Below are 23,784 nucleotides of genomic sequence, written 5' to 3' on the forward strand. Positions count from 1 at the left end.
GTCTCAGACAAAGGTGGATTAATTTTCATGCAAAATAATTATTTTATTATATAATTTATAATTTATATTATACAATATTATTTTTCTTATTCTGATGTTGGGGTGAAATGTAACCTATATATGTTTAAGCGGGATTCACCTGTTAAGGCCAGTGGTTACATAATAATTTTCCTTAGTTTTGTTTCCATTGACACACACACACACACACACACACAAACTTCCTTTTTCATTATCACAGTTAATTTACATTTGTAAGTTTTTTTTTTTTTAATGGAAACATTATTCCATGCAATATCATAAGATTGTAATTTAAGTGACGAATTAAATGAAGTTCTCTCTTCCCTATAAATACAATTCTCAGTCATTGATTTAAGTGTGTTTTTCTCCATTTAGAAGGAAGAAAAAAAGATTTAGTCATCAGTTCTCCTGTGTTTTCAACCACACTTCTTAAAAAGACTCCACAGACAAACTTACTAACCCTAGTGGTAGTTGTTCCAGTCATCATTATGGTGAGTCCTTTTTGTTTTCTCTAACAGAGGTATTTGTGAAACACTTGTGTGGGTTTTAAATTAGAAGACTGACATTTATATGCTGCTCGCCTAAACACCAGATATACTATTATTGTTATTATTATTAATGCTTATATTAGAATAGTGATCTTATTGTTGTTTGACCATCTGACCAGAGTTTGTGTTGTTTCTCGCTCTAAATGGCTGCCCAAAGAATGAGATTGTGGTTTTGAGCTAATAAACCTGGTCCCAGATCAGGGCTGTGATGCTCGATATTGAAACCCTGGTTACACCTCTTCCTTATTAAAGTGATAGAAACATGCGTTTCCTTTGTGTGTATTTGTGATTCTCACCAGTTTCCGAGCCACTGTACTCCTACACACATGCATGTGCTGGCTGGGTGAGTTTGCAGACAAATATTGCTGCATTATTTAAATACTATCTTTTATTTTGTGAGTGTCTTTTGTAGTTGACAGTTTTAGTTCTTGATTATACTTGTGTTAGTGTAGCATAATAGAGCGGATGCCCTTAGTAGCATGATGATTGCAGCATAAAAACTGACTAGTGTAAAGGCGGGACTCAAAAAGTGTGAAGTTACAGTTTCACAGCTTTTTAAATGTACAAAATATTTTTTTTATCTGTAGCCTGGTTAAGGAGGTTTTCTGCATGAATTATAATATTGGTGATTATTGTAATAAATACATTTTCTTATTTTCCTGAGCCAGTGCTACCGCAGTGCTAGGATGATGTGAGTGGTTGCTGAAGTGGTCAGAGTTGCTTTTAGTGTGTTAAAGGTTCTTTATTGGTGTCAGTGGTTCCAGAAAGAACACCTGTGGAGCCTTTCTATTCTACAAAAGGTTCTAAAAATGAACGTTCTTTATTGGTATTGTTGGTTTCATGAAGGCCAGTTGCATAAACACAGCCAGTATGTTAAGACAGTGTCATAAGAACTAGTCTGACTGACTAGTTAACCAAGAGATAATCGTACTTTTCTTGTACTCTATTTTTTTTTAACCTTTTTTAACTAAAACATGGCCTGGTCACTTCATTCTTATCTGATCTGGTAGCAATCCGATTGTGAAAAGATCAGGTGTGAATGCATGTTTTAAGATGTATTCCAAATGAAACAAATGCACCTGGCTGTTGATACCACGTGTACATTTTATTTGGTAAAAAGCAAACATGTGAGAGCATGTTATATGCTGTATGACGTTACATTTGACAGTGCTTATATGACTGTGCTATTACAGTATCACCACAGATGTGACCTGCTGCAGATGAAGCTGAGTATCTCTTCAGCAAGCAGACGCACAAACTGCTACATGGAACTGAAAGTTGTGAAGTGCATTGGGGGAAAAGTTGTAAATGTTCTATAAAAAAGCTAAAAGTTTGTGACGCTCAGCATGCACAACCATCTTGTGTTTTGATCTTACCAGTGCTGATGCCGCTCTCTCTCTCCTATTTCGGTATGTGATCTTAAAATAATGTTTGTTTCTTCATTGTGAACTAAACTATATGTGTATTTAGCTTAAAAACCAAAGATTTATATTCATTTTGTGGAGGCACATGTATGTGGTAAATTTTAACAAATCGGATAGCTAACCGATCAGTAAAAAATGTTCATATGACAGGTCTTAAAAAGATAAAAAACGATTAGCTAGTTTATGCAACTGGTCACTGTTCTCTAACTGGTTCCTATGGAAGCCCATTTTAACTCTAAAAGGCCAAGACCATAAAGAGAAATCCGAAAAATAGTTTCTTGCGTTTTTCCAACTTATTAGGACACAAATAATACAATTTCATGTTTAGTTTTTTTTAAAAACATGACTTTTATTTTAAGCTTACGCTTAACTTTTTTAACAAGTCCCCTCCATTATTGTAAATGAAATATATCAAGTTTTATCCGAAGGCGAGTAGATTAATTAATTAACTATAGGTGGTCATATTGTTTTTAAATGCGGCCAGTGAACTAAAAGAGTGTATGAACAAAGTCACCAGATCTAAATATACACAACAAACACCCTTTCAGCATGAAACCAAAAAAAGTCTCTCAGAGTCCTGTCCCCCAGTATACCTCATCCCTTTTAGGGTTAAACATGTAGGCTATAACTCTTTTATACAATTTCAACTTTATTTCTTAAAACTGAGACTTTTTTCCATAACTTTTTTATTCTTGTAATTGTGCTTTTTTATATTACACTGTTTTTACTTTATATCTCACAACTGTAGCATTTTCATATTTTAATTTAATCTCAAAATGATTTTATATGTATGTATGTATGTGTATATATATGTGTATGTGTGTGTATGTGTATATATATTACCAGTATATTATATTATTATTTTGATTTGTTTTATAGGTGGAATCAGGTTAACATGGGTGTCCCCCTCGGTTGAAATCGCAGGGGACCCCAAAGGGCAGGGGCCCTGAGAATTGTCACCACCTTTCTCCCCTCTAGCGAATGCCCTGTGTGCCTTTTAAGTACTAATATATCCCTTTACAATAATAATATTCATTGTTTTGGGTACTACCCTAGTCACACTTATTGTACCTTATTGTACTACATTAGTTAACTTAATGTACTACATTAGTTAACATTAACTAATGATTAACAATACTTCTACAACATTTATTAATTTAGTTAGTTTATTTTTAAGTTTACTAATTCATATTTAAAAACAATAGTTGTATTTTGTTAATATTAATGCACTTGTGAGCTTAAGGATGTATACACACTTGGCATGTTTGGTTGGATTAAAACAAACCCTGGTGCGGTTGCTTTGTTAGTGCGGTTCATTTGTTTTAATGTGAACGCTGCCATCCAAACCCTAGCACGCCTCAAACAAACGGACCAAGAATGACGAAAAGATATGTCTCGCGCCATTTCCAAACTAACTCTGATGTGGTTCGAATGAAATATGAACGCAACTTCGACCAAAGACATGTAAACGAACCCAAAACGGAACATGATTTCGCAAGATGTGACCCTATAAAGGACAGAATGCTCAAAAAAAGTGTTAAGTTTGTCCATTAAGAAAGGGATAACGTACATCCAGACGGTTGTTATCGGGGTCATGTATCACCCTGAAGGGGATTATTCTGCGATAACAACCAGCTGGACGTAGGCTACATTTATCCTGCTTATTACACGGCTACTTGCCACATGAGTAGATAATTATTACACATGAAATATTGTCAAAATATTTGATTAGCTCTTCAAATGCAAAGCATTTCACTAGATAAACTACCACTTACTACATGGCCTTCCACCACATAAATAATTATGGGGATAAGAGATACTTATTTGAGATGAAACCGTTTAAAAAAATATACCCATTTGTGTAAAATCCTTTACAGTGTACAAAACAGTCATCTCAAAATGGTAGCTGCGTTTGTATGAAACGAGAGAGTGAGTCCGAAATACCAGTTGAGGTTATGGGTTTGGTTATGGGTTTGGGTTATGATTAAATAACTACACAAAATATTGATTTGGGTTTTAATATTTTATTAGCTCACCAATGTTTCTTTTATATTTGACTTCTTTTAGGCCACTCTCACAAATGTACAGGCGCTGATGTCTCACTTTAACTCAGTGATTGATCAGAGCAATCAGTGCAGGAGCACCAGGACTGATGACCAGAATCTGCTGTTGTTCCCCAAGGCGGTGAAACTCAGACCTGTGGACATGCATAAAGGCGCGGGCGTCGGGCCCCTCCCTAAACCGCTCATAGTCAAACCTAACTTCACGGTCAACTCTATGGCGGCTAGATTCAATCCTCCAGTTTCTGGCAACAGGACCGATGGTGACTCAAGAAGTGTTGCTGTTGGAGCAAAGCCGGCCAGTAGTGGACAGCAGGAGAACTCGTATACCAAAGCCCCCTCTGCCGGAGACAGACCCTGGATCCACAACAAAACACCTGTTCCACTGAAGCATGTTCTCCATAAAGACGTCTCTGCAGCACCGGGAACTACGACTGATGATTTGTCAGTGCCAAAAATAAAGCCTCTCCCCAATGTGTTTGCTTTAGGGAAGTGTCCTGCCAAACCAGAGAGACCTCCACATGTTAACCTCAACAAATTTAGAGGGGATGGTAAGACATGGACATCCATGATGAAGCTGTTTTCATTCACATTCACATTCACCATGTATGGCTTCATTCTTTTTAAATGTCTGGAATTAAATGAGTATAAAACCAAGACTATGTTCAGACATTGTTCAAAAGTTTGGGGTCAGTAAGCTGTTTTGTGAAAAGTCTTATGGTCATCAAGGCTGCATTTGATTGAAATTACAGTTAAAAACAATAATATTGTGAAATTATTACAATGTGCAATAAATGTTTTGAATTTAAATATATGTAATTTATTCCTGTGATCAAAGCTGCATGTTCAGCATCATTACTCCAGTCTTCACATGAAATCATGTGTTCCTTAAAGGGTTAGTTCACCCAAAAATTTAAATTGATGTCATTAATGACTCACCCTAATGTCGTTCCACACCCATAAGACCTCCGTTCATCTTCAGAACACAGTTTAAGATATTTTATATTTAGTCCGAGAGCTTTTCTGTTGCTCCAATGAAAGTGTATGCACGCTATACTGTCCATGTCCAAAAAGCTAATAAAAACATCATCAAAGTAGTCCATATGTGACATCAGTTGGTTACTTAGAATCTCTTGAAGCATCAAAAAAAAAAAGATCCAAAAATCACAAAAACTACAACTTTATTCAGCATCGTCTTCTCTTCCGAGTTTGTTTTCAATCCTCAAATAAAGATTCGAACGGTTATGAATCAGTGAATCGATTCAAAATTCAGATCACCAATGTCACGTGATTTCAGCAGTTTGACACGATATCCGAATCCCGAATCAATCCGCTGATTCATGACCGTTCTAATCTTTATTTGAGGATTGAAAACAAACGCGTAAGAGAAGACAATGCTGAATAAAGTTGTAGTTTTTGATATTTTTGGACCAAAATGTATTTTCGATGCTTCAAGAGATTCTAATCAACCCACTGATGTCACATATGGACTACTTTGATGATGTTTTTATTATCTTTCTGGACATGGACAGTATAGTGTGCATACACTTGCATGCGCTCTCTGACTAAATATAAAATATCTTAAACTGTGTTCTGAAGATGAACGGAGGTCTTACGGGTGTGGAACGACATTAGGGTGAGTCATTAATGACATCAATTTAAATTTTTGGGTGAACTAACCCTTTAAGAAACATTTATTTTCTTAAATTCTGAGAACTTTACAGCAGTTATTTGAACATTATAAAATTATTTGCTGTCACTTTTGAATTATTTATTGTGTTTCTTGAAGAATAAAAGTATTAATTTATTTTTTTTAAATATATTAGTGACCCCAAACCCTGAACTTTATTTGAAATCACTACTTTCATTGTATTATATATTTAAAAAAATCAATATAGTGTCAAACATGAATACATTTCACAAAAATATATTTTTAATATTTTTAAGATTATACAAGAATAATAAACCATATTTGACATTTATATTTTACATAAAGAAAATATAGTGTGACTCATGTCTAAATATTTTTTTTACCATACTCAGCCTACCATATTCTTGTTTAAACATCCAAACCCCATTTCTTGAACTGTAACATTTAACCTCTAGTTAAAAAAAAAAGAAGATTACATTTACACACTTGTGCACGATTCGGTGTCTAACTACTTCGTTCTTGACGCTTTGTTTCGTTTCTATCAGCTGGTTCATCAGTATCCAACACCAACAATCCTGAGCTTGATCCTGAAGTTTTCCCTCCTCCACCCCCACGGCCAGCTGAATGCCTGCCAATCACATCTCTGACTCCACCCTCACTGCCAGACTTCACATTTCCACCTGCTCCCCCTCCAATGTGAGTGCTGCTGACTTTATGAGATGTGTTCAAATCTGTATCAAAAACAATTCAGGAAGTACATACAACATAACGATACAATACAAAAAAGAGTATCATGAAATATGAATTACCTACACAAAGGTTTAGTAGTGAAGTACACTGTAAAAACAATTATTTCGAAGTTGTAAATAAAACAAAGTACCTTCTTGTCAAATATACTACAATCATCTATTTCAGTCTTTCTGCTTCAAAACGTCACATTTAATTCGCTGTCACTTGTTTTTTTTTTGTAATTATTTTTGAAATTTACAAGCAATTTCTGAGTGAGAATGGCCTCAAACTAAAGCCTGTATATATGAATATGTGTATGTACCATGGTACATGAATATGGTATTCTTCCAGCACACAAAACCACTGCATTGAGGGAATGCAATAGTACAATTGCATGTATTATCATTAAAGACAATGGGCTCTATTTTAATTATCTGAGCACATGACGCAAGTGCACTTGAGGCGTGTCCGAATTCTCTTTTGCTAGTGTAACGGCAGGAAAAATGGTTGGAGTGCCTGCTGCATGGTCTAAAAGGGTCGCCCCTATTGTTTTAATGAGTAATGGGTGTGTTTTTGGCGTAATATGCAATAAACCAATCAGAGTCTCATCTCCCATTCTCTTTAAAAACCAGGGGTGCTTGCACCATGGCGGATTCGCTATTTACATTGCGGAATATAAACACCATCAACCTGATGAGTCAGTATAAATACATGTGTGTATTGCCACGATTGGTCAAATAATTTCATTTCTAATTACTGCAAATAGGTAATTCTGACACATGCATTGACTATCCATTATGACATTTAGCCATGTTTATATTTATTTACACAATAATACACTTTTAAATTTTGAATCCTTTAATTTTTCATATTTAAAAATGTGTGTGTGTGTGTTTGTGTGTGTGTGTGTGGACCCTCCTATAGGCGCATATTACTAACATGCTTTTTAAATAACAGAAAAAATAATGCACCATTGACTTTAGAGCAGGTTTTTGTTGGTCATTGCCACAGTCGTTTTCAGTTGCCTCAGAATAGCAATGCACCAACAATGCATCTGAACATATACCTCGTTTTCAGACCAGCTCACCCATGGGCGAACAGATGGGGGGCGAATGCATTTGCTATTTAAACTACGCAGGGCATGAAATTATAACTGCGTCAGGGCTAAAACTAGCAAAAAACACTTGGAAGTAAGCTTGTATTTACTACTGTGAAAACTCTGTTTGTTCTGTTGAGAACAGGGATCCGACTCTCCTGGAGGATTATTATGATGACACAGACACCATTAACAGGACACAGTCTTCACTAGGTATTCATATGATCACAGAGAAGTTATATAAATGAATTTCAAATGAACGTTTGATATGTACAATGACCCCAAGAAACGTTTGGTTATGTCTGAATGTCATTGCATTCAATTAGAAAATATCAATGATATCAAACTTATTTTAAAGAAAGAGCGCTTGCATCACATGCAATGCCATTTAGACATTTATAGGTGTGACTTTAGACTTACTCCATTAATAATGATAAAATTCTGTATTAATTCTCTTTTCTGTTTTAGGTAAAAGCAGCAACAACCCTGAGGTAAAGTTTGTTTGCTTAAATGAGCTGACATCTATTGTAGAGCTGTTTTAAATAGCATATCAACACTATCGAGGCTTCTGAGACACTGGGTAAAAATAGTCTGCAAAAGAAGCAGAATCTCAAAAGGACATGAAGGCATTAACAAGACAGTCGTGACTATAACAGACTGAAGAAATTATTATGAACATAAAACACTGAATTTTTAAGATGAGTTAATTTCAACTTTCACTGTTACTGTTTGTTTCTTGTAGGATGAGAGTGAGGAGATGTACGAGGATCTTGACCACAACTGGTGAGGGCTCTTATTTAATTGTGGGCTCTAAGACAAGCATTATTATTACTCAAAATTAGAATTAGTGATTTAAAGTACAGACCCCTAAATCAAAACATTAAAGACTTTAGTACATATAATCATCAAGGCCTTTTGCATTGCAAGCGCCGATCTCGGTGTCTGACATGCGGCATTTCTGTGCAAATGCTGGTGTAAGCATGGCATGACAGAATCGTGCCCTCTGTCAGCGCAGACCGCCAAGCTGCCCGGTCTTCTGCAAGGTGATGCCATCGGTCAGGGTTGATGTTTAAGACATTCATGTCCCGCTTGACAACATCCTTAAAGCGGAGCTTAGGTCAGCCACGTGACCCCCAACTAACTCCCCATGGAAGATGGACTTTGGAAGACTTCTTCCGGCATACGGCGTACATGGCCGTTCCATCTGGCAAGTCTCCTCCGGATGGTGGTGTAAATGTCACTGCTGTTAGTGAGCTTCCGCACTGTGGTGTTCAGGACCCGATCCTTCCATGACAGGGCAAGGATCTGTTGTAGACAACAGAAGTGAAAAGCATTATATTTGGCTCTGCCAGAATAGGTTTTCATGGTTTTTTTGTTGTTGCAGCTCCTCTCATCCCAGTCTGTCAGTAATGCTCTGTTTAGTTCTTGTCTCTGTGAAGCCCCTACTTATAAAAAGCACAATGTGCTCTGATTAGTTGTCTGGACCACAGGACTAGTGTATTGTGACTGGTCAACCGCTTTGAGCTTGTTTTGCAAATGTCCCTTCCTTTACCATAACCGCAAGTTTTTTTAGTTTTTTTATACCTATGGTTTTAACCAAGCCTGTAGCACTCCTCTTAGAAACTGAAGCATCCAGGCCTCGATCGCCCCCAGGTGGTTAGTTCCAGTATAGGTCATAACCCTCGCCCCTCTGTGTTTTCTAATGGACGCGAGGCAAACTAAACAATCAAACTACACTTCAAATTATTTTTTCCCAAAGTTGGTTTCTGTAATTTTAGGCAGTTTTTTATCACAATGATTTCATTTCAAGTGTTCGTTCTTTAAATAAGTTTAGTTTTAGTTAGTTATTTGATGCTATAAAAGTGGCGGGTGTGATGTCATGATTGACAGCTGAGATTGACGGCTTCTCTGAGTAAAGTTGTCACTAAGGCACTTACAGACTTTTTTTCCGTGATTTTCGTGTGGAGATTGGAGATTTAGCTTAAATTCCCATAACTGGAAATGTACTAACCCCGAACCCAGTTTATTTTCGACTGGGTAAACCCAGCCTGATCTGCCGGCGATTTGATTTCACCCCGAAAACCTGTACATTAATTTCTGCTGCTTGTATTACACTTTTGCGGGAACCAATCACAGACTGGCTTATCCAACTGGTGCGCTATTGGTGGCTTTAACATGATAATGTATAGAGAAGCGATGTGTCGTTGCCTGTAGATCACGCCTCTTGTGGTCTGATTGGTTGAAGGACTATCCAATTGCATACAGAGTCATTCAAATAATGCTCGTTTATCACGCCTCTTGTGCAGTAGAAAATACAGAGCAGACACCCCAGACCAATGTTCAATCTTAAATTGAGCTTGGTCTGGTGATAGCCAGACAATGTTTATTTCACACCAACATAATGAATTGTCCTGGATCTGCGAGAGTATGGGCGGTATCTCGCTTCTACTTCCTGCTCTCTAGTCTACTGTGCAGACCCGGTCCCAAATTTGCGCAAGATGTAAGCAGCATATTCGGACCTCCAGAGGCTTCAATTAGTTCAACGTAAGAGAATGAAGTCAACACAAATCAAACAGGCCCCGTCCCTTTATGTTGTGAAGTCCTTGGGCAGTAATTATTTAAATGAGGAATATTGTAACGTTCATTTCTGGAAGAAAACTCAAGACTACAAAGGATTTGTTTTTTATGAAGTTTACAGAGTTTTTAGAGAAATAGAGAACAGCTCCCTTTGGAGTGACTGTGCTTTGTAATGTTGCAGAACTTATTCATACTCAAACAGCAACATTACATACTAAAGAAAGTTGAACATGTAAAAAGCATAATATTTCCTCTTTAAACACAGCATGAAATGGAAGTCATGATAGTCTTTTCTTCCCTGTTGTGACGTATATATCCGAGTGAAACACCACTCACATGAGATCCACCAACAGCAAACCATCTGAATGCGGGGGAGGGAAAGTTATTTTGATTAAAGATTACAATTTACATTACATTATTATTTACATATAAATAAATAAAAATCTAATTAAAGCATTCATAATAAATACTGCAATGTTCCATAAAAATAGCAGTAGCCATTTTTGATTTTACAGTGATTTTAATCTTCACTCCATCACTATTACTTTATCAAGTAATTTTCAACAAACTTGTGTACCAGCACCCATTGTAAAAGCAGATTCTGCACAGGAAAATGTCACTCACATTATCCTCAGGAAATGTAGTTACTCTTTAGCAAAGGCTGCAAATCAGTTGGACTCAAAGCTCTGCTAATGGAAAACTCTCCTCTACACAGGCCAGAAATCAACAAAGAAACGAAGGTGGAAAAGATCACAGAATCAAAAGAACTCAAGAAAAAGCTTGAAAAAGAAGAGAAGAAACGCTTGGAGCAGGAGAAGAAAGAGAAGAAGGAGAGAGAGAAAAGGGAGCTGGAAGCCAGGAAAAAGTTTAAAGTGATTACGAAACAGCTCAGTGCTGGATATCTCTGTTTTGATATTATGTGGCATAAGGGTTTTTTATTTTCCTTTTATTTGAATTTGAATCTCACAAAACCTGTCAGAACATGCCTGGAGACACATTTGACCTCAAAATCTAAAATTATATTTCACATTAGAAGATTTAGACATTTGATACAAATCATTTAGTTCATGCTGATTTTAAAAATAACCAATTGTATTACATAAATTAGAATTGGCTTAATTGTAATGAAATATAGGCTATATACATTTATATTAAAGTTATATTACATTTGTGTGTGTATAGGTGATAAGTGTGACCTAGACCTAGATTTGCCCATACATAGACATTATTAACTAGAATTTCTTTGCATGATATTATTTTTTCAAATGAAGGCTAACATTAGAAGCACATGGAGACTTCACCATCACTGTAATTTCTGCTTGGACAGATTAAGGGTACGATTGCTGTAGTTGACACAGTGAAGGCCAGAGTGGAGCACAAGGGTGGGAAGAACAAACTTCCACTGAATCCGGGAGAGACCATTGAAATCGTGCGCAAAACAGAAAACCCGAAGGACTACTGGCTGGCCAGGAACACTGAAGGCCACTGTGAGTTCATTTGCCACACTGCTCTGGATTTACATACAACATATATGCTGACATTCTGATACATGTACAGTGTGCAGACATATCCTGTTAAACTGAACATGCTCAGTCTAAATTAGCTACTATTTTTGTATCGGTGTGTTCCCCCCCCCCCCCCCCCCCCCATAATAGATGGTTTTGTGAAGCCTGTCACTCTAGATGTGTGTGGTGAGGTGAGACAAACACAGGATGGACAGGAGGTGTATGATGATGTGGTTGGAGGTGAAGTCGTCAATAAGTAAGAGAGTAACTAGTACACTCATTTGGATTGTTAACATTATTGCGGTTACTTGATTATTTTTATTTAAACTAAAAACTTCAATTTTTTTCAGTCTACCAGATGGTAAGTCAGTGCTTTATACATTTAATAAAAATAAATCAAAATAACATTGCCGTCGTTTACTGCGTATCAAGTGAAGGAAGTGTAAAAGGAAATCATTTTCTTTTGTTTCCCCTGGTTCACGATTTTGTCTTGTGACTACTAACAGCAGTTGAATGTGATGCTGATATTTATGAGTGTGCTGATGATATTCAAGCTGATTTCAGGTGATTTCATTTTTCATGTTCAAAAGCTATTAATATTGCATAAAAAACAGCATATGCATCTAATTAATTAATTAATTACAGCAATTTTCCTTTTTCTTCTTCTTTCAATTAACGTTGCTTCTCTTTTGTAGTACTTTTATAGTTCTTAAATGGGCACTAACTGTATGTTTTAATTGCCTGATAGCAACCACAAAGTTGACTTAACAGTGTCAGTGTCGAATTGAATCAGTGTCAAATTTTAAACTCCTAAATTTAGTAATACATATCAATTTAATAAGAAAATAAAAGTAATAATTGAGATTAATTGTACCTAACATAAAGTGTGTGTGTGTGTGTGTGTGTGTGTGTGTGTGTGTGTGTGTGTGTGTGTGTGTGTGTGTGTGTGTGTGTGTGTGTGTGTGTGTGTGTGTGTGCGTGTGTGCGTGTGTGCGTGTGTGTGTGTGTGTAATACTATAAATATATTTACTTTTTTTAGTTTTTATATAATATAACATAATATATATTATCGTATAACAATAAATAAATATGTTATTGTATTTTAAATTATATTAAAGTATGTTTAAAATGTATATTAAACATATATTTGTATAAATACATGTTGCTGTATAAATGTAAAAATGTTATATTTTATATTTATAGCAATGTTATATTTTATATAATAACATATATATTACTTTATATAAAAAAATACTAATCTCTAAACTTTTAAGTCTTAAATCCTTTTAAAAAAAACAAACCAATATTATTTAAAGCACATTTAACCTTTGTGAAGTACATATCTAGTGGATTTACTGGCAGTTTTCTGTCATTTTGCAGCTTCCTCCCTCCACCTCCTCCAGATCTTGAATTTAATGGTCCAGGTAAGTAATACTTCACTTCACTGTGCATTAATATAATATTAATTAAGTGTTAGCACAACCATATATCTAATCTAATGGCACTCTCTTTCATTTAACATTTAGAAATGTATAAACTAAAATTATATCTCACTCCCATATAAGAATAGATTGTTCTTGTAGCTCAAACAGTAGAACATAGGTTTGATTCCCTGTGAATGTAAATGTAAAAGCTCCACCCAGAGCCCCTGAGATGTTTTTGGTTTATGCCCAACAGATGTCGCTGATGAGACGTATGATGATGTGAATCCATCAGACTTCCCTCCACCTCCTTCTCCTAGCAGGTTACTTTATACATGCTACAATAGAAGTATAGAGGACACTAATTTTCATTGACGTTATTTTTGGAGGTATCCATTTTATGAGAATTGGCAACATGGTCACTTTAAGCTTCATGACTTTAAACTGGTCTTTTACCTCAAGACCTTAATGGTCTAGAATTTAAATTCCTATTGTTGTCTTAGAACCCTTGAGTTTTGGTGCATTCAAGTTCATATTTATAAGTCCTTATAAAATTAATTGTCGTCAAAGCATGATGGAGGTGTACCTTCTCTGAATTGACTAAACAAAAATACATTCTAGAAAATTAAGATTGTTGATGAAGAATGTTTTTATAACTCATCTGTTTAAATTATATTAAGCCTTAAAAGGTTAGTTCACCCAAAAATGAAATTAATGTCATTAATGACTCACCCTAATGTCGTTCCACACCCTTACGACCTCCGTTCATCTTCAGAACACAGTTTGGCATTTTTAACAGTTTGGCAGTTTGACACTCAATCCAAACTGCTTAAATCACTTGACATTGGCGATCCAATTGATCGATTCACTGATTCATGGCCGTTTGAATCTTTATTTGAGCAACACGGAAAAGAAGACAATGCTGAATAAAGTCGTAGTTTTTGATATTTTTGGACCAAAATGTATTTTCGATGCTTCAAGAGAATCTAATCAACCAACTGATGTCACATATGGACTACTATGATGATGTTTTTATTCCCTTTCTGGACATGGACACTATAGTGTGCATAGACTGCATATGCTCTGGGACTAAAATGTAAAATATCTTAAACTGTGTTCTAAAATGAACGGAGGTCTTACGGGTGTGGAATGACATTAGGGTGAGTCATTAATGACATCAATTTAATTTTGGGGTGAACTAACCCTTTAATAAAGTTCTGCATAATTAAGGGCTCGCCACTTGAGTGTCAGGTGTATTGCTACTGTGGTCGAGCATGGTTTCAGCAACCAGGCACCTCGGCTTCACCCACGTCCCGCCTCTTTGCCCATTTTCAGTTATCCGGGAGTTATGTGCGGGGGGACACTGCCAAGATGGTGTTGGCCGCCTCAGCCCACTTAAAGAGATAGTTCACCCAAAAATGAAAATGTGATGTTTATCTGCAACCCAGGGCATCCAAGATGTAGGTGTCTTTGTTTCTTCAGTAGAACACAAATGAAGATTTTTAACTCTGTAACTTTGAACCGTTGCGGTGTGCCAGTCGTATAATGCATGTCAGTGGTAACATTTTAGAGTATGAGAGTAAAAAAAACATAGATATGAATCCATATTAAACCCTGTGGTTCATGACGACACATTGATGTCTTGAGACACGGAACGATGTAAAGTATTTAAATAAAAAATATGTTTTTACCTCTAATGCGAGGTAAAGTGAGGCCAAAATGCACGATATTGGGTAGAGATTACGCGTGAGAGAACGCTTTCGCTGTTTGTATCCCATTGAGATACTCCGTATCTTATTCAGAGAAGGCTGTTGTACATAGATTGCAGTCGAGGTAAAAAATACTGTTCGGATTCTCGCAGAAACTGATCATTTCGTGTCTTTAGACATTAATGTGTCCTCACGAACTGTAAGGTTTAATATGAATTCGTATGTGTATGTTGTTTTTTTTAACTCTCATAGCTCTCATACTCTAAAATGTTAACACTAACATGCATTATATGACTGGCACACCGCAAAGGTTTGAGTTAAAAATCCTAATTTGTGCTCTACAAAAGAAACAAAGACATATATATCTTGGATGCCCTGGGGGTAAGCAAATAAAAATCTAATTGTCTTTTTGGGTGAACTATCCCTTTAAGGCTTCAAAAATGCTATTCAGAAACCTACAGGTGATGTCATGGACACTACGTCCATCATTTTTTACATTCTATAGTATATATACTCTTTACTCCAATACATTTGTGATGAGTAATGCAGTTACTCATTACATTTTGCCTAGTCTCTACCTCAGACTTAACTGGAAACGAAAAGTTTCTAAGTCGTTATCTGATTGGTTGAATTCTACAGGATTTCTGGGAAACGTGTCGAGTTCTTTAACGGTCAGACCTGATTAGTGCCTCTTGTGGTTCTATTTAGCCAACTATTATGGTATATGGTAAATGGACTGCATTTATATAGTGCTTTCAACAGACAACTATGGCCATCCAAATCGGTTTACATATTGCCTCACATTCACCCATTCATACACCGACGGCGGTGTCAGCCAAGTAAGGCACCATCCAGCTCGTCGGGTTTGTAGACAACCTACATGAGCCACTGACTGAGCCACTGCCGCCGATTAAAATTATAATCATTCATCATATTTTTCTCTTTCATTAGTTTTGGTAGTAACTTTACAGTTCATGTGTATTGAGCAAAGTCTCTTATGCTCACCAATGCTATATTTATTTTATTCAAAAATACAGCAAAAACTGGGTCTGGCTTGTCAGGCTAAGCAAAAACAGCAATACTGTGAAATATCATTACAATTCTTAAATGTTTTCTATTTTATTTCTGTAATCAAAGCTTAATTTTCAGCATCATTTCTCCAGTTTCACATGATCCTTCAGAAATCATTCTAATATACATTTTCAAAGATGAAACCGTTGTGCTGCTTAATATGTTTGTGGAAACTGACAAAAAAAATTCAGGATCCTTTGATAAATGGAAAGTTTTAAATTATTAGTGTTTATTAAATTTATTTACTGTCACTTTCGATCAATTTAATGCATCCCTGCTGAATAAAATAATTGATTTCTTTAAAAAAAATTCAACTGATCCCAAACTTTTATGTAAACTTATTATGTAAACTTTACATTGTAAAGTATTAAAGGCATAGTTCATCCAAAAATTAAAAATCTGTCATTTACTCACCCTCATGTTGTTTGAGTTTCTTTCTTCCGCTGATCCCCCCCTTCATATTATGGAAGCATATATGTTCGCTTACCCATATTCTTCAAAATAGATTATTTTGTGTTCAGCAGGGAAAAAAAGCCCGTCAGTGAGTTTTGCGCCACTCCAATGTAAAAATCATGTTTTGTATCTTCTTTTCTTTCATGTTCACTGCAGTATCCCAAACCTCTGCTCAACTAGCAAGACAAACGAGATGGACCCGAAGAAAAAGAAAAAGTTTGAGAAGGAGGAAAAGGAGTTTAGGAAGAAATTTAAAGTAAGACACACTCTTTTGACTGCTGGTGTGGAAGCGGACCGATGACTATACTAACCCATGTTGCCTCTTCTTGCAGTATAATGCAGAAATCAAAGTGCTTTATCAAGCCACTGTTCTCCCAGCACTGTCTATAAAGAAGTTTGGTAATAAAGACCTGCCGATAAAACCTGGAGAAATTATTGACGTGATAGTTCACACAGTAGATGACAAACTCATTGGACGGAACAGCGAAGGGAAATGTGAGTTGTTTGAGAAAATAATACTTGTGCTTAGATGCACATTACAGCAGAAGATATAGCTGTTATTAAATTAAGTATCTCTCTGTTTCAGTTGGTTACGTGTCTACTGCTAATTTGGAGCAGTAAGTACTGTCTTCCGGTTCAATTCTATTTCTATTCTGGTGCTTCTGTTTACATGTACAAGTATATGCGTTTTCTTTCAGACCAGTTCTTTTAGTTACAGTTTATAGTTACACTGCCTCATTTGATATGGCTGTATCTTTGTGAATATTAGTGAATTTTGTAAATAGTTAAGTAAATAGTTAATCAGCCACATTGCTCTCTTGATGTGTTGACTGATCAGTTGACCACAACTTCATATTTTTTTGTCTCACTTCCTCTCCTCTCTAAGGGACGGATCTATTTATGATGATGTTGGTAATGGTAAGACTTAACTTGCACAGGCACAGTTAATGAATATGCATTTACTTTACATCCTTTCACTGCAATTCATTTTTTTCAACTTTCTCTTACAGAGTGTATCTATGACAATGACTAAGCACAGATCAACTCATCTACAATGTGTTTTCATCACTTTTTTGAACATCCATATTTGTCATCAATCCTGTTACAAAACACGTTTTTTTTTTAGAATAATATACAGTATATATGTTGTATATACATATAGTAACCTCAGTAGGAATAAAGTAATGTAATAAAAAACTCTGAACATGTCCTCTCTTTCATGAATTGAATGTTTTGCTCTAGTGACTTTAAAAAAACGTACACCAGTGAAGTAGCATCGATATTAAAATCTACATTTAAAATTAATATTTCCACATGACACCCCAAGCCATCAAAAAATAAGTGCTGGAAATGGAAAAATAAAAACCGGTGCACCTGAGGCATGTGAGTGTCATATAATATTATTCTAGATATATATTATATAATATAGTTATCATATTCCAGATAGGCTACATAGCATTATGTCTTGAAACCTAAAGGTGCTATGTGCTTCCTGATTCACTGTTCAAAGCATAGAACAGTATGTGAAGCGTAAAATAATTAAATATAGTGTTCTGTCTGTTCAATTATTCTTAGGCAAATAATACAATTAAATGGACTACTTCGCGCTTATATATTTTCTAACCATAGTTTCTGACAGCCAAGATATTGAAAGCAAAAGTAAACCTCGCGAGAGTTTACGAGAGTTCCGGTGTTGTGATGATGAACGTCCCTGCCAACATGGCGGTCAGCATCCGCGGCCGTCCGACCCGGAGTGTACGGATGAGAGGCAAGTTAACGGCACCCACACCCCCGTCTCCACGCGTAGCATGCGCTGTTTAAACACCTCCGGGTGTGCAGTTACCGTTAAGCCCCGGATAAGGGCTTACTATGTCTTAATTGTGTGGTTTTTTGTGTTTGACAGGTCGGAATGACAGCGGAGAGGAGAATGTACCGCTGGATCTTACGCGGGGTGAGAGTCGTAATAGAGATCTTGAGGAAGATCTTAATTGTTTCTTTGTAGTAATAACAACCAGGCCATGACCAAAGCCACCTTAAATTCGTGAAATGTGTGTTAATAATTTTCCTTCGTCTCAATCTGGCCTGCAGACAGGAGAATGAGGGGGAATAAGATGTTGTCGGTTTCAAAACCTAATGGGTTTTCTTAATAGACTGCATTTTTTTTTTTTTGCGTCTGTGCTGCCCCAAATATGCAGTCTAGCCAGGCAACTTACAAGGATTTGGGAACCAGTTTTGTTTTTGTCAGTAATGCTTAGTCTCATCAGTTTGCGTTGTCTAGTAAACGTCTGCAGAATAACTGCAGTGCATTTAGCTGGGTTTGGCTCTCAGTAAACAAACATTCACTGGCTTAAAAGTCATTCATGATGCTTTCATATCTTCGTATTCTGCCTTAATAACTTTGATTCTTGTAAGCTGTTGTGTATTAAAAGCAGAAAGTCTTTAATGAGCCTTTTCTTGATGAAGCTCGCTGTGAAAGCTCTCTTGAGAAATGTACTATATAAAGACTAATATGCAAAAAGTCACTCGCACACATACAAGATCCCGAGAGGTTTTATTTGAGTTCTGCACAGGGGAAATTAGGCTACATATAGTACATATGGTGATGAACTATGTGATTATGCATTTACATTGTTAAATAACACATTTGTAAGCATTTTGCTGTTGCTCTAAAATATCTGTTCAGATGGCAATTAACTTTTTTTGTGCTTTTTATTTTGTTGTTTATGCTTTCCACAGAACCTTCAGATAATATGCGGGAGATCCTGCAGAACGTTGCCAAATCTCACGGGGTTTCCAACATGAGGAAGCTCGGACACCTGAACAATTTTGTTAAGGTAGTGTAACTTTTTATTTATGTTAGTTGTGCTTGTGAATGATTTCAGCAATGAGAGAAGATCATTACTAGGTCTGCATGAAATTGAAGACCCAGCACTGAAAACAGTAAATGCAAACACGGTAGAAAATGTTTTTCAATGGAGTTGAGAATACTGCACATTTACTAACTGCTGAACGCAAATTTCCCCCAAATACTTCCCCAAAATGAGTTCTCTAGGCAACCTAGGCATAGATTTTGAGTGGCCCTGATCATGACCTGAACTGCATGGTCTCAGGTTTGTATCACAAAAGCTTTTAAGGCAACACACCATAGATGAATAGGGTAAAAATATCACCATACTTTTCCCAAGTTGCGTTATCACAGTACATTAAAGCAATTGTTTTGTATTTCAAGTTTTTCCCAAAAAGAAATCTGAACATTGGAGAAAGTCAGGTTCTTAACTGTTTTATTTTGTTGATATCTTAAAGTTAAGGGGTTTAACTGATGGAACATAAGTCAGAAAATAATGTCAAGAGCCAGGAAAAATAAAATAAAAAAATGCTTGCATTTTGCAGAAGAACATTGTTTTGGTTAGGCTTTGTCTTTGCATCACTGTTTGGATGAATATGGTTATCCCTCTGCTCATAAAACATTCACTAGACTAAGGAGATATAACCAGTTTAGATGGAAAGGAACTCAATCTTACTAGCTGAAGACATTATTGCGTCTTTACCCTTTAACATACACAGTACTTCTTTGACAATGAATTCCAGCACAACTTTATAACAACCATAATGAAACAAGCCTTCACAATAGATAATGCTTTACAATAAACTCTGTTAGAGAGCTACATATACATTTATCTGTTTAATAAATTACCTCACTCATCTGTTGAGTTTTAAAACGACATCATCTCCACACCAATTTTACAACCTTTAAAATCTCCATGAACATTTTTTGAAATGCCAAGCCGATGTTGATTCTTGTTTTATTACAAGCTCTGTCGTGTTCTCTTGCCAGCAGAGTCTCCTCAGTTCAGATTTAGCACTCCATGTCAACATTTCTTGCTCGTTGTGAAAACTAACTTACACCACTCCAACACCAGACACATAGGATTAGTGGTTTATTGACTCCTTATTTAAATTTTATTTATTTTAAACAAAAAAAGTTGCATAGTGGCACCTTTAAAGATACAATATATATTGTAAGTGAAACTTACAGATGCAAATAGATAAAATGTATTAAACAAATGTGTTAAATGTATATTTTAGATGTCTTCATTCAGACTAGTGGAAAGAAAAAAAGCAAGGTAGCCCAAATTAACCAGTGCATGAAAAATAATGATTTTACCTACAGTGTCTTAAGTCAGAAGTGTTACATTTCGGCTCATAACTTAAAATTAAGGTGTACATGTAAAACATAATCATAAAAAATATTTTATTTTTGAGTTTTTATTAAAACAGAAGTATGATACATAACAGCTTACATAGAATGGCATTTGAATATTATACATTTTTTCATATTATGCCAAGACTTTTAACCCATTTAACATCATTTTAATAGTCATAGTCCTTTCATAGTGATTGCCAAATAGTCATTAGGCTTGTCAGTACTTCAAAGGGTTATAAATCGAACAAAACCAAACAAGTTTAATAATTCTAAATATCACAGATTAATAACTCAGATTTACAGATACTATAAGTATATCCAACTTTATCTGCATAATAAAAATCTTAACTGCTTGATTTGTTTATATTGTCACAAACTATATTATCGCACAGCGATCTGTTAAATGATTATGCAATATGATTTTTTCTTCATCATGATTTCCTGCCAAGCTTTTAGTCTTTACAAATTGTATTGTGAAAAGTTCTATACAAATACATTTGACTTGACAAAGAGGGGCTTTGGAGTCAATAAGATTGAGATACACTGTATTAGAATAAGTTAATAATGTAATTTTTATGTAATGTAAATAATAATGCAGTGTGTTTTTGCCTGGTCCTGTAAGCAGATCTGTAACGTGGTAAACAGCAGCTGTGTGTGTGTGTGTGTGTGTGTGTGTGTGTGTGTGTGTGTGTTGTTGGGTTGTTTATCTTGGGTGCCCTCCTTTCGCTTTCAGTTTCTTTCTGAGAGTTTGTTGTGTGTGTCTGGTTGGGATTTTCTCAGCTTTGCTCAGTAATATCTTGAGCGCTGTGTGTGCATGAATACTATGTGTGGCCTTTTAAGGATGCTGAGATAGAGGCGATGTAATCCTCTCCGAGGGTCACACGGCCCCTTCTGACTGCCTGAGCTCTGACATCATCATAAACACATACATATGCACAGCCTGCCAAGGTCATCACACTCCACAGAAACACAAACATGTTTAATAGACACAGTGCACTAATCTGACACTGTATGGTCAGCTTTGAGCAATTGTTGATGTGTCTTGTGTGTTTTATTTTTGGGTTCAGTTTATGAATCTTATCATTACCAGATGATGTTTTGCATCATCTTTACTTGCTTTGATCATATTCATACTAGCTTTGAGAGATTTTAATGAAGGACTTTTTTTCACTTTTAAAGAAAAGTATACTTGTGTTAGGCTTGGGCGGTATCCAAATTTTGATACCGTCAAACCTCTTCTTGGTTTTACCTCGGTATACTGTATTATCGTAATAATTAAAAATGATGACGGAAGGCTCAGACAGCGTCACCAAACTATTGGCCTGTGCCTAAATCGTTCAGAAACTGAATACCAAACACAAATACTGAAACAATAACAAAATAACATGCACAACAATATTAACAAGTTAGCAATATTAGCAGTTTATAAAAAAGTGCAAATACAACAGTCAACCAGAATTAAATTAACATAAACATCCAGAACAGTTTTCGTGCAGACACGCGCAAAATAACAGCGAGTTGCCCAGTCCTGCCGATAAATGGATGGTGAATAAATGATTGAATTAATGAATAGGCCTAAATAAACGAATTAATGAATAAATAGACATAAATAAACAAATGAACGAAAGAATGAAAGGGCATAAATAAATGAATGAATGAATGAATGAATGAATGACTAGGCCTAAATAAACAAATGAATGAATAAATAGGCATAAATAAGCAAATGAATGAATAGGCCTAAATAAACCAATGAATGAATAAATAGGCCTAAATAAACCAATGAATGACTGAATAGGCCTAAATAAACCAATGAATGAATGAATAGGCCTAAATAAACCAATGAATGAATGAATTAGGCCTATTTGTTGCACAATTTGCAAATTGCCTCATCCGTATTTACCACCTTCTCGTTCGGGTCAAAATATCTTATTTGGCAATAAAATATTGCCAAACTGCTGAAGTTGTGTTCTTTTTCGGTCCCTCAGTACACAACTCGCCATCTTTCCCCTTTGTATTTCCAACATCCCACCCTTTCTCTCTTTCTCCTCCACGTCGTTGTCATGACAACCATGCATACGCATTTTTAAGCATTAAATAAATTATATTTAATATTTAATCCTTGTCTCCTATATAAGTGCATTTTATGACAGTATGACGGTATTGAAACCGATACTGTTGCTATTTTTAGATCCCGCGCATACCATATTCCTGTATTACCGCCCAAGCCTAACTTGTGTATTTTCCTGGATGCCTAGTGGTTACAGTAAAATACCCAATATATTAGCAGCAACTGTTTACCTTTCTTTGAATGTCAGAAACTAGAGCTACTTCTAGTGCAATGAAAACACTAATCAAAATAGTGTTGTAAGGAAAATCATTATTTTAATTTTTATTCAGTTTTATGCTCATTCTGTGTCTAAAAATGTTATGTTGACTGGTAATATTGCTTAATATTAGTACCTTTTTAGTACTTATTTAGGTATAAAATTGAAGGGTTCTAAATATACACTGCCGTACAAAATGTTGGGGTAAGTAAACTTTTTTTTAAAAACTCCAAGGCTGCATTTATTTGATCAAGAACACAGTAAAACTGTAGCATTGTGAAATATTATTACAATTTTAAAGAGCTGTTTTATATTTAAATATATTTTAAAATGAAATTTATTCCTGTGATCAAAGCTGAATTTTCCAATTACTCCGGTCTTCAGTGTCACATGATCCTTCAGAAATCATTATAGTATTCTGATATCTTTATTATTATCAATGCTGTGAAGGCGGTTGTGCTTTTTTCAGGATTATTTGATAAATAGAAAGTTCAAAAGAACAGCATTTATTGGAAAAATCAATCTTTTGTAAAATTGTAATTTGTAATATTGTCTTTACTGTAATTTTTGATCAATTTAATTAGTTCTTGCTGAATAAAAGTATTTATTTTGATAAAAATAAAATAATCTTTTAAACTGTAGCGTATTCTGTAAATTCTAAACACCATAAAAAGTTAAAAAACAAAAATATTTGTGATTAGTAATGTTAACCCTCATCCTTCCAGCACGTCATTTTCACGAGGGTTAACATTTATTTTTATTTATTTTTAATTACAAATAGTGTTCATCAGAGTGCTCCAAGACCTCGGGACTTTTGATGCACTTGAACTACAAATACAGAACAATTTACTGGATTCAATGAGTTTTGTGCTTGAAATTAAAAAAGTAACATCCTTCCCTCGTGGGTCAATTCTGACCCCCTTAGGAATTAATGGAATTCTTCAGTGCACAGAAAAAAAAACTAAAAATGCTCAATTCAAACAAAACAAAAAAT

General features: G+C 35.5%; 2 protein-coding genes across 3 annotated transcripts in view; both read left to right on the forward strand.

Annotated features, from left to right (window-relative positions):
- Positions 1-409: 409 nt before the first annotated feature.
- LOC137072079 (FYN-binding protein 1) lies at positions 410-17,395 on the forward strand. Its single transcript, XM_067440295.1, has 18 exons — positions 410-509; positions 4,058-4,601; positions 6,247-6,397; positions 7,672-7,739; positions 7,995-8,017; positions 8,269-8,309; positions 10,819-10,975; positions 11,431-11,590; positions 11,759-11,864; positions 11,959-11,969; positions 12,115-12,172; positions 12,989-13,032; positions 13,286-13,352; positions 16,419-16,518; positions 16,595-16,757; positions 16,849-16,879; positions 17,149-17,180; positions 17,273-17,395. Exons 1-18 carry the CDS (start codon positions 507-509, stop codon positions 17,293-17,295), a joined length of 1,782 nt encoding a protein of 593 aa, XP_067296396.1. The 5' UTR covers positions 410-506; the 3' UTR covers positions 17,296-17,395.
- Positions 17,396-17,940: 545 nt separating this feature from the next.
- Positions 17,941-23,784, forward strand: part of rictora (RPTOR independent companion of MTOR, complex 2 a) — a 36,890-nt gene continuing 31,046 nt past the window's right edge. For both annotated transcript variants that reach the window (XM_067439577.1, XM_067439578.1), the window contains exons 1-3: positions 17,941-18,030; positions 18,166-18,213; positions 18,999-19,096. In XM_067439577.1, the coding sequence (XP_067295678.1) occupies positions 17,961-18,030; positions 18,166-18,213; positions 18,999-19,096 (216 nt within the window). In that variant the 5' untranslated portion in view covers positions 17,941-17,960. The remainder of the gene's footprint in view (positions 18,031-18,165; positions 18,214-18,998; positions 19,097-23,784) is intronic.

This window comes from Pseudorasbora parva, chromosome 3, assembly GCF_024679245.1.
Source record: "Pseudorasbora parva isolate DD20220531a chromosome 3, ASM2467924v1, whole genome shotgun sequence".
NCBI lineage: Eukaryota > Metazoa > Chordata > Actinopteri > Cypriniformes > Gobionidae > Pseudorasbora > Pseudorasbora parva.

Coding starts and splice junctions, on each gene's coding strand:
- LOC137072079 (XM_067440295.1), top strand. Junction 8,310..10,818: donor GAGGATCTTGACCACAACTG/GTGAGGGCTCTT, acceptor TCCTCTACACAG/GCCAGAAATCAACAAAGAAA. Junction 10,976..11,430: donor AAGCCAGGAAAAAGTTTAAA/GTGATTACGAAA, acceptor CTGCTTGGACAG/ATTAAGGGTACGATTGCTGT.